Here is a 12,561-nt window from a genome sequence, read left to right as displayed (position 1 = left end):
GTATCTTTTTTTACCGTTTGTTGGGGTTCAAAGTACCAGTTTAACCTTCTTGTTAGACTCACGCTTTGACATCTGATTGAGTAGCTTCGAAAATTTTGTAACTCTCACCACGATTGGATGTAAAAACAACAGAACCAACCAGAGATTGGATCAGGTTTCGTTGGGCGGGGTTTCCTTGTGTAGGGTCGTCTAATAACTGAGTGGAAGAATCCAATTGCTGGTACATAATTTTATCATTGGCACGTGCTTGATTAAAGTCATTTTTTTTCTTATCGTTCTGTGTTTCTTTGAATATTTTATTCAAATACAATTAAATCTTTTTATGGCATATTATTTGAAGCAAGATCAGTAAGCAACTAATGATACACATACCTCCTGAAGAAAAATAAATAAATAAGCAACTCTTTGAATCTTTCATTTATACGTAAAAATTCATTTCTAGTGGTAGCAAACAAAACCACACTTAGTCATGTTTATTTGGTTGCTATAGCACTGATTGCAACATCGTTTTCTGAGTGTTACTATGGGAAATAGCGGTAAATGTATTGATTTTTTTAGACGTGAACACCCGAAGCAGTTGTGTGAACACCAGAAGCAGTTGTGTAAACACCCGAAGCAGTTGTGTGAAAGTTTCTTTCTTATCTGAATAGTAGCAAGCGAAGAAATGGCTACATCACCCTAAGGTTATTCTTTATACTTAAAGTGAGTGTTTCACCGGTTTTAATATCATGATTCTTACGTGAGGTCACCAATTTGTTGTTTCTAACAGTCGCGTGCAGCGATCTATCAATGACGTGATGTAATGTCATTGTTCTTTATATTTCCGGAATCTAATACAATGAAAGATTTTTGTACAGATTAAACACGGCTATCAAACACACCTGTAGAACATTCTTTGTGTCGCTAGTTATCTGGAACGTCCACGTTTGCTGGAACTTGTTTAGACATAGCAAATTACCTCACGTTCGAAGGTGAAATATGGGATGTACACCAAGTCGAAAAAGACCTGGAAACCAAATAGTAAAACGCACCAGACCCGCCTCGTCACCTCTTCAAGAAGACATGAGAAATGAAACCCACTATTCGCCTGATGAGGAAGGAAAAGACAAGGGTGATCCTCCTAAATGGGTACACAATATAGAGGAATGTGTTACGGACAGCGATGTCGAAAGAACAAACACGCTGGAGGTAAGCGTTTTAGTTCGTAGATATTCATGGCCCGACTTTTGAAGAAAACATAATTAGTCTTTTTTCAAAAGGATCTTGCTTACTCTTTACGTGTGTCTTTGTTTGTGAGTCCGTTTTAAGGAAAACAAGTTTATCTAAAATATTTATTTAAAATATTTATTGCTCATTAATCAGTTATCTTTAATTTAAGCTCGTGTACTTGAAGCACTTTGACGCCTATTTCTGACACTGCACTTATTCTATAGGCACGAACACCTTATTGTCAACATTGTTGAGTAATGTCAGACAATGACCGTAGTACAAAGTTATTGACAATAATATACACATATCTCTGTGTACAAAAATTTTAAAATAAGCAATCTTCATGGTTACTGGTCTAGAACATTAGTATTCATGCTCTAGGAGTTACACCTTGTGGAACACAAAATTTATTATGTAATCTATTTTAATTTGATTTCTTCATTGTAAACCGGCATAAAAAAGTGGTATTTGTTTATTTTTAAGTTTGAGGCACGATGTAAATAGTTACTTTTGAATTTATATTTTTTAAAATAATAGGTTGTTTGGAAAACCTTAGATCTTTAAGCTGTTCAGTTTTTGCCGGCTTTGAAAATATAACATAAAGATAACAATTTAAAATGTGTGGTTAATAAATAACCTGTAAAACTACATTACACAAGCATAATCAAGTGTGTAAAAATAACCTGTAAAACTACATTACACAAGCATAATCAAGTGTATATTTATTTTATGATACATATCGTGTATTTATAATTAGTTTACCAAATTTATGTCCACAAAAGTATACTAATTCCTTAACGCATCACACTTTGTTCATACAAATATTAGTACGCTTTTCTTGGTGACAGAACCATCAAACCTTTCAACTGTATGTGACAAAAAAAATGGTATATGTACACTTTATCCACGTGACTAAAGTAGGTCACCCTTTGTTAAGTGTGAAGCGTAAACTACTGCGTTTGTTTATTCTTTTTTGAATATTTTGCGTTTAACATAACCAGTGATATATAACATTTTTAAGTAAGAAGTAGTTTCAGTTTTGATATACATGACATAACTTCGTATATGATGTACAGAACACACAGCTTTGTTTTAACTGTTACACTATTTTTGACCAGGAATGAGTACTGTTTCCAAGAACCACCGTATCTATCCTCTATCCTCAGTACAACCATATTGTATTCAGATACATTAACTTGCGAGCTATCTCTCTCTTCGTTCAAGACCAAGTTAATCAGAATGTTAAATTTGTAATTACTTATAAGCCCGCAGTGGTCATGTCTCTTCTTTTCTAATAATGTAAAATTTGTAATTACCTATAAGCCCGCAGTGGTCATGTCTCTTCTTTTCTAATAATGCAAAATTTATAATTACCTATAAGCCCGCAGTGGTCATGTCTCTTCTTTTCTAATAATGTAAAATTTGTAATTACCTATAAGCCCGCAGTGGTCATGTCTCTTCTTTTCTAATAATGCAAAATTTATAATTACCTATAAGCCCGCAGTGGTCATGTCTCTTCTTTTCTAATAATGCAAAATTTGTAATTACCTATAAGCCCGCAGTAGTCATGACTCTTCTTTTCTATTAATGTAAAATTTGTAATTACCTATAAGCCCGCAGTGGTCATGTCTCTTCTTTTCTAATAATGCAAAATTTGTAATTACCTATAAGCCCGCAGTAGTCATGACTCTTCTTTTCTATTAATGTAAAATTTGTAATCACCTATAAGCCCGCAGTGGTCATGTCTCTTCTTTTCTAATAACCTTCTTGCTTTATTTTTAAGTCACAAACTATAATTGATTTCGTAAAATGTTGGTTAAAGCTGTAAAATCTCATTGTAAAATATGACTGTAGAGAAAGTCCGAAGATTTGAAGTTCCCTTAGGACTCATGAGGTTTGAGTTCAAGTTTCTCTTCAGTACAGTGTAAATAGTCAAGTACAAATGCTACATCACCTGGTGGTTAAGTGCGACTCCAATCTCTAGGTCCTGGATTCGAATCCATTCTCGCTCTTTCAGCCGTGGGGTTCATATAATGTGACGGTCAATTGCACTATTCGTTGGTAAAACAGTATTTTAAGAGCTAGCACTGAATGGTGTTTATTACTTGCCTTTCCATAGTCTATCACTGCTAAATTAGGGAAGGCTAGCACAGATAGCCCTCATGTAGCTTTGTAAGAAATTCAGAGTGAATCAAATTCTTTAGAACCATTGAAGGTCCAGATAGTACCATGAAAGGTAGAGGATGGTAGCTATACTAGTAACCATGGAAGGTGGATGATGGTTGCTATACTAGTACCATTGAAAGTGGAGGATGAAACCTATACCAGTACCGTGGAAGGTGGAGGATGATACCTATACTATTCCCATTGAAGGTGGATAATGGTTGTTATAGTAGTACCATGGAATGTAGAGTATGGTACCTATACTATTCCCATTGAAGGTGGAGGATGGTACCCATACTAGTACAATGTATAATGAAAGATTGTAGATATTCTAGTACCGTGGAAGGTGCAGAGCGGTTGCTATACTATACTAGTACTATGGAAGGTATTATGGTAACTATACTAGTACTATGGAAGGTTGAGGATGGTAACTATACTAGTACTATGGAAGGTGGAGAGTGGTTGCTATACTATACTAGTACTATGGAAGGTATTATGGTAGCTATACTAGTACCATGGAAGGTTGAGGATGGTAACTATACTAGTACTATGGAAGGTAGAGAATGGTAACTATACTAGTACCATGGAAGGTGGAGGATGGTAGCTATACTAGTAACAGGGAAATTGTTGTGTTTTGGTGATAAAAGCCTTTGATATGTCGTTACTTTAATTTATTCTGGTGTGAAAATTCGCATTAAGTTAAAACAATATTTGTTTCCGTTGTTTAGTACGATCAAAAGAAGTTATTGTTAAAAATATAAACAAAACAGATGTAATGTACTGATTCAGCAGGCTTACTTTCTATTGTTGTTGAAACAAGTAAAGACTACTTTCTCATGTTTCTTTCAATTTCATAAATATTTAACAATAAATCAGTAAACACTCGATATGAAAGTAGAAACAACTACGTGAAACTAACTGTATTTACTCCTGCAGGGTCCTCCATAGTGTTCTGTTCCAAAAGAAATGAAACCAAAATCAAGAACAAGTATTTACTCCTGCAGGGTCCTCCATAGTGTTCTGTTCCAAGAGTAATGAAACCAAAATCAAGAACAAGTATTCACTCTTGCAGGGTCCTCCATAGTGTTCTGTTCCAAAAGAAATGAAACCAAAATCAAGAACAAGTATTTACTCCTGCAGGGTTCTCCATAGTGTTCTGTTCCAAAAGAAATGAAACCAAAATCAAGAACAAGTATTTACTCCTGCGCACGTTTTACTGACGTCACCACAGTACAAATTTCAATGTTAAGCATCTCGTATGCAAGATTTCTTAGTGTGTACTAACTTACAACAACTGATGATGGTGTAGACATACAAGTCAGTATCTATTTATATATTACTCCTGATGATGCAGACGTATTAGATGATGAACATCTAATACCGCCCTCTACATTCCGACACTCAGTTACACAACCCCTTTCAAACATGTGGTCAGCTTCCGGTCAGTTACCTCTTTCTTTGTGAACCTGACGATGACCGAAGAAGGTCGAAACGTTGTTCGCTCTTCTATGTAAAATATTTTCTCAGTAGCTATTTATATATTATATCTCACAACGGCTGGTATAGGTATTAACACTTTTACCGATAAGGAGAGATCAACGTTTTGACTTTCCTAGGTCAACCTCAGGTTAAGAAAGCGAGAGTGTTTGAATGTGACCGTTAACAGACACGTCTTATGGACGAGAATATAAACCAATATAAACAACTCCTTTATACCTACACTAATTAATAATCTAATTTCCACCTGCAACGCCCCCTACCCGTTTATACTCTCGTTTGTAAAATATGTGTCTGTCAACGGTTACATTCAAACACTCTCTCTTTCTTAACCTAAGGATGACCTAGGAAGGTCGAAACGTTGTTCTCTCCTTATCAGTAAAAGTGTTAATATCCATACCAGCCATTCTGAGATACATTTTTATTTTAAGTAGGTTTCTCGTCATCAAGAACTATTTACATATTATTTCTGATGATGTAGACGTACAAGTCAGTATTTATTTATCAATTACTCCTGATGATGTAGACGTACAAGTCAGTATTTATTTATCTATTATTCCTGATGATGTAGACGTACAAGTCAGTATTTATTTAGCTATTACTCCTGATGATGTAGACGTACAAGTCAGTAGCTATTTATATATTACTCCTGATGATGTAGAGGTACAAGTCAGTATTTATTTATCTATTACTCCTGATGATGTAGACGTACAAGTCAGTATTTCTTTATCTATTACTCCTGATGATGTAGAGGTATTAGTCAGTATTTATTTACATATTACTTCTGATGATGTAGAGGTACAAGTCAGTATTTATTTATCTATTACTCCTGATGATGTAGACGTACAAGTCAGTATTTTATTTATCTATTACTCCTGATGATGTAGTGGTACTAATCAGTATTTATTTATATATTACTCCTGATGATGCAGACGTACACGTCAGTATTTATTTATATATTACTCCTGATGCTGTAGAGGTACAAGTCATTATTTATTTATTTATATATTACTCCTGATGATGTAGAGGTACAAGTCAGTATTTATTTATCTATTACTCCTGATGATGAAGAGGTATTAGTCAGTATTTATTTACATATTACTTCTGATGATGTAGAGGTACAAGTCAGTATTTTATTTATCTATTACTCCTGATGATGTAGTGGTACTAGTCAGTATTTATTTATATATTACTCCTGATGTTGTAGAGGTACAAGTCATTATTTATTTATTTATATATTACTCCTGATGATGTAGACGTACAAGTCAGTATTTATTTATTTATTACTCCTGATGATGTAGAGGTACAAGTCAGTATTTATTTATCTATTACTCCTGATGATGTAGACGTACAAGTCAGTATTTATTTATCTATTACTCCTGATGATGTAGAGGTACAAGTCAGTATTTATTTATCTATTACTCCTGATGATGTAGAGGTATTAGTCAGTATTTATTTACATATTATTTCTGATGATGTAGACGTACAAGTCAGTATTTATTTATCTATTACTCCTGATGATGTAGACGTACAAGTCAGTATTTATTTATCTATTATTCCTGATGATGTAGACGTACAAGTCAGTATTTATTTATCTATTACTCCTGATGATGTAGACGTACAAGTCAGTATTTATTTATCTATTACTCCTGATGATGTAGACGTACAAGTCAGTATTTATTTATCTATTACTCCTGATGATGTAGAGGTGCAAGTCAGTATTTATTTATCTATTACTCCTGATGATGTAGAGGTATTAGTCAGTATTTATTTACATATTACTTCTGATGATGTAGAGGTACAAATCAGTATTTATTTATCTATTACTCCTGATGATGTAGACGTACAAGTCAGTATTTATTTATCTATTACTCCTGATGATGTAGAGGTACAAGTCAGTATTTATTTATCTATTACTCCTGATGATGTAGAGGTATTAGTCAGTATTTATTTACATATTACTTCTGATGATGTAGAGGTACAAGTCAGTATTTATTTATATATTACTCCTGATGATGTAGACGTACAAGTCAGTAGCTATTTATATATTACTCCTGATGATGTAGACGTACAAGTCAGTATTTATTTATATATTACTCCTGATGATGTGGATTTAGAAGTCAGTATCTTTTTACTCTTCCTGATGATGATGATGACGTGGAACGTCACTAAGCCTATTTTGTTTCCTGTTTTTAATATAGCTCATTTAATATACAATTACTTAATGTTGTGTGTGTTTTTAATATGTTACGTGTGCACAAGTGTCGTTTAATGTAGTTATGTACATATCATGATGTTGCGTATGAAATGTCGGATCTTCATGTGCAAATTTGAAATTTGATTTTCAGTCGTGAAACAGAAGTATCACCATAAATTTGTCAGAATAATAGAGTACATTGTATGTAGTATATTTTATATAGTATACTGTATATAGTATATTGTATATAGTAAATTGTATACAGTATATTGTATATAGTATATTGTATATAGTATATACTATATAGTACATTGTATATAGTATATTGTATATAGTGTATTGTATATAGTATATAGTATCTTGTATATAGTACATTGTATATAGTATATTGTATATGGTATATACTATATAGTATATTGTATATAGTATATTGTATATTGTGTATTGTATATAGTATATAATATATTGTATATAGTACATTGTATACAGTATATTGTATATAGTGTATTGTATATAGTATATTGTATATAGTACATTCTATACAGTATATTGTATATAGTGTATTGTATATAGTAATATAATATATTGTATATAGTACATTGTATATAGTGTATTGTATATAGTGTATTGTATATACTATATAGTATATTATGTATATAGTGTATTGTATATACCATATAATTATATTGTATTATAGTGTATTGTATATATACTATATAGTCTTTACGTATATAGTGTATTGTATATACTATATAGTATATTGTATATAGTGTATTGTATATAGTGTATTGTATATACTATATAGTTTTATGTATATAGTGTATTGTATATACTATATAGTTTTATGTATATAGTGTATTGTATATACTATATAGTATATTGTATATAGTGTATTGTATATACTATATAGTTTTATGTATATAGTGTATTGTATATACTATATAGTATATTGTATATAGTGTATTGTATATAGTGTATTGTATATAGTACATTGTATAAAGTACATTGTATATAGTGTATTGTTATATAGTATATTGTATATAGTACATTGTATACAGTATATTATATATAGTATATTGTATATAGTGTATTGTATATACTATATAGTATATACTATATAGTACATTGTATATAATATTTTGTGTATTGTATATTGGATGTTTCATTTCAAGCTCGCTTTATTTCCTTATTTGAGAATCTGACTCATATTTATATTGATTTTTGTAACCCATGATAAAATGAATATTCGTGTAATTATCTAGTACTTGTTCAGACATGGTCATAATTGGGTGACACCAGCTTGTAATATTCATCGTGCATTTGGTGATGGAACAGCTAATGATTGCACGACACAAAGTTGTTTTCGGAGTTTTCACTCTTGTGACACCAACCTTGAAAATGAGTCTCGGGGCCGCTATTAATGACAAAGAATTGAGTCATTAGTTGAATCGGATTGCTGCCAAACCGTGGAGAACTTCCCAAGAAACGTGACACTCGTTATTCAACAGTTTCGCAACATCTTGAAGCAAACAATAACAATAAAACGCTCAATAAATGAGTAGATCACGAATTGAAAACATCAAACAAGAAGAGTTGAAATTTGTTCCTAACTTGCAACCAAAATGACCTGTTTCTCCAAATAATTATCACCTGTGATAAACAATAAACACTTTACGACGACCCAAACAGCGGTTCACTATAAAGAATCAAATAAAAATATGCCAAAATCAGATGTCCACCTCAAGAAGCTTATGGTCAGTATTTTGAGGTCGTCAGTTTGATACCTTATTCATTCTTAAACGAAGGAGAAACGTTCACAGCAGAGAAATATTATTCTGAACTTGAAATAACACTGGGGAACACTCATTTTGTTGCATTTAAGAAAAGACCTTTCTATAGTCAATTTGAGTGTGTTGATTTCAAATCTGAAGTCGGATTTTGTCTGCAAGCTACAGATTTTATGCAATTTGAAATGAAATGAAACCAAAATCAAGAACAAGTATTTACTCCTGCAGGGTTCTCCATAGTGTTCTGTTCCAAAAGAAATGAAACCAAAATCAAGAACAACTATTTACTCCTGCAGGGTTCTCCATAGTGTTCTGTTCCAAGAGTAATGAAACCAAAATCAAGAATTCAACAAGTATTCACTCTTGCAGGGTCCTCCATAGTGTTCTGTTCCAAAAGAAATGAAACCAAAATCAAGAACAAGTATTTACTCCTGCAGGGTTCTCCATAGTGTTCTGTTCCAAAAGAAATGAAACCAAAATCAAGAACAAGTATTTACTCCTGCGCACGTTTTACTGACGTCACCACAGTACAAATTTCAATGTTAAGCATCTCGTATGCAAGATTTCTTAGTGTGTACTAACTTACAACAACTGATGATGGTGCAGACATACAAGTCAGTATCTATTTATATATTACTCCTGATGATGCAGACGTATTAGATGATGAACATCTAATACCGCCCTCTACATTCCGACACTCAGTTACACAACCCCTTTCAAACATGTGGTCAGCTTCCGGTCAGTTACCTCTTTCTTTGTGAACCTGACGATGACCGAAGAAGGTCGAAACGTTGTTCGCTCTTCTATGTAAAATATTTTCTCAGTAGCTATTTATATATTATATCTCACAACGGCTGGTATAGGTATTAACACTTTTACTGATAAGGAGAGATCAACGTTTTGACTTTCCTAGGTCAACCTCAGGTTAAGAAAGCGAGAGTGTTTGAATGTGACCGTTAACAGACACGTCTTATGGACGAGAATATAAACCAATATAAACAACACCTTTATACCTACACTCATTAATAATCTAATTTCCACCTGCAACGCCCCCTACCCGTTTATACTCTCGTTTGTAAAATATGTGTCTGTCAACGGTTACATTCAAACACTCTCTCTTTCTTAACCTAAGGATGACCTAGGAAGGTCGAAACGTTGTTCTCTCCTTGTCAGTAAAAGTGTTAATATCCATACCAGCCATTCTGGGATACATTTTTATTTTAAGTAGGTTTCTCGTCATCAAGAACTATTTACATATTATTTCTGATGATGTAGACGTACAAGTCAGTATTTATTTATCTATTACTCCTGATGATGTAGACGTACAAGTCAGTATTTATTTATCTATTATTCCTGATGATGTAGACGTACAAGTCAGTATTTATTTATCTATTACTCCTGATGATGTAGACGTACAAGTCAGTAGCTATTTATATATTACTCCTGATGATGTAGAGGTACAAGTCAGTATTTATTTATCTATTACTCCTGATGATGTAGACGTACAAGTCAGTATTTATTTATCTATTACTCCTGATGATGTAGAGGTACAAGTCAGTATTTATTTATCTATTACTCCTGATGATGTAGAGGTATTAGTCAGTATTTATTTACATATTACTTCTGATGATGTAGAGGTACAAGTCAGTATTTATTTATCTATTACTCCTGATGATGTAGACGTACAAGTCAGTATTTATTTATATATAACTCCTGATGATGTAGACGTACAAGTCAGTATTTATTTATATATTACTTCTGATGATGTGGATTTAGAAGTCAGTATCTTTTTACTCTTCCTGATGATGATGATGACGTGGAACGTCACTAAGCCTATTTTGTTTCCTGTTTTTAATATAGCTCATTTAATATACAATTACTTAATGTTGTGTGTGTTTTTAATATGTTACGTGTGCACAAGTGTCGTTTAATGTAGTTATGTACATATTATGATGTTGCGTATGAAATGTCGGATCTTCATGTGCAAATTTGAAACTTGATTTTTAGTCGTGAAAGAGAAGTATCACCATAAATTTGTCAGAATAATAGAGTACATTGTATATAGTATATTGTATATAGTATACTGTATATAGTATATTGTATATAGTATATTGTATATAGTATACTGTATATAGTATATTGTATATAGTATATTGTATACAGTATATTGTATATAGTATATTGTATACAGTATATTGTATATAGTATATTTTATATAGTATTACTGTATATAGTATATTATTATATAATTATATTGTATACATTATATTGTATATAATTATATTTTATAGCATATACTGTATATAGGTATATTTTTATTATAGTTATACTGTATATAATTACAGGTATATAAATATGTATTGTATTGCAGTTACATTGTATTAGTATACATTATTATATAATTATATTGTACATAGCATATTGTATATAAAGTATATTGGTATATAGCACATTGTATATAATTATATTGTATATAGTATATTAGTATATAGTATATTGTATATATAGTATATTGTATATAGTATATCAGGTATTATAGTATATACATTGATATAGTATATTATTATATATTAGTATATCTTATATAGCATATGTTATATATTATTATATTATTATATAGTAAATTGTACTATAAAGCACATGCAGGTGTATATATTATATTGTAATATAGTATATTGTATATAATTATATTGTACATAGCACATTATTATATAGTATTATATTGTATATAGCATATTGTATATAGTATATTGTATATAATTATATCTTTATATAGTACAACTGTATACTTAGTACAACTGTATATAGTATATCTTTATATAGTATACTGTATATAATTATTTTACGGTATAGTGTATTGTATATATGTATACTGTATATAGTGTAGTGTTGTATATAGTATATTTTATATAGTATACTGTATATTGTATATAGTGTATGTATTATAATTATATTGTATATAAGTATATTGTATATAGTAATACAGTATTATATAGTATATTTTATATAGCATACTGTATATTGTAGTACGATATTATATAGTATATAGTGTATTGTATATGGTATATTTTTATATATAGCATAACTGTATATAGTATATATTGTATATAGTAAATTATATACAGTTATATTGTTATAAGTATTATATTGTATTATATAGTATATACTATATGCATAAGTTACATTGTATATAATTATATTGTATATAGTGTATTGTATATAGCATATAGCATCTGGTATATATTGGTATATTGTATACGTGTATACATACCATATTGTATATTGTATATATTGTATATGTGTATCATATATTACATATATCTTTATATAGTATACTGTATATTGTATATATAGTATATTGTATATAATTATATTGGTATACAGTATATTGTATATAGTGTATTTATATATATAGCATATTGTATATAGTATTATTAGTATATATTATATTATTATATATAGTATATACTGTATATATGTATATAATTATATTATTATATAATTATATTGTATACAGCATATATTGTATTGTATAGTGTATTTGTATATATAGTATATTTATTATATGATGTACTGTATAGTATAGTATATTGTATACAGTAAACATTGTATACAGTATATATTGTATATAATTATATTGTATATAGTATTATATACTATATAATGCATTTATATATAAAGTATATTGTATATATAGTGTATTGTATA

At 30.5% G+C, this 12,561-nt stretch overlaps 1 protein-coding gene across 2 annotated transcripts in view; it reads left to right on the top strand.

Annotated features, from left to right (window-relative positions):
- The window catches only part of LOC143229926 (uncharacterized), a 111,232-nt gene that overhangs the window by 36,135 nt on the left and 62,536 nt on the right, over positions 1 to 12,561 (top strand). For both annotated transcript variants that reach the window (XM_076462796.1, XM_076462797.1), the window contains exon 2: positions 559 to 1,188. In XM_076462796.1, coding sequence (XP_076318911.1) covers positions 979 to 1,188 — 210 coding nt within the window. In that variant the 5' untranslated portion in view covers positions 559 to 978. The remainder of the gene's footprint in view (positions 1 to 558; positions 1,189 to 12,561) is intronic.

The sequence above is a fragment of the Tachypleus tridentatus genome, chromosome 10, assembly GCF_004210375.1.
Source record: "Tachypleus tridentatus isolate NWPU-2018 chromosome 10, ASM421037v1, whole genome shotgun sequence".
NCBI classification, from domain to species: Eukaryota; Metazoa; Arthropoda; class Merostomata; order Xiphosura; family Limulidae; genus Tachypleus; species Tachypleus tridentatus.
This window is presented reverse-complemented; position numbering and strand designations above follow the sequence as displayed.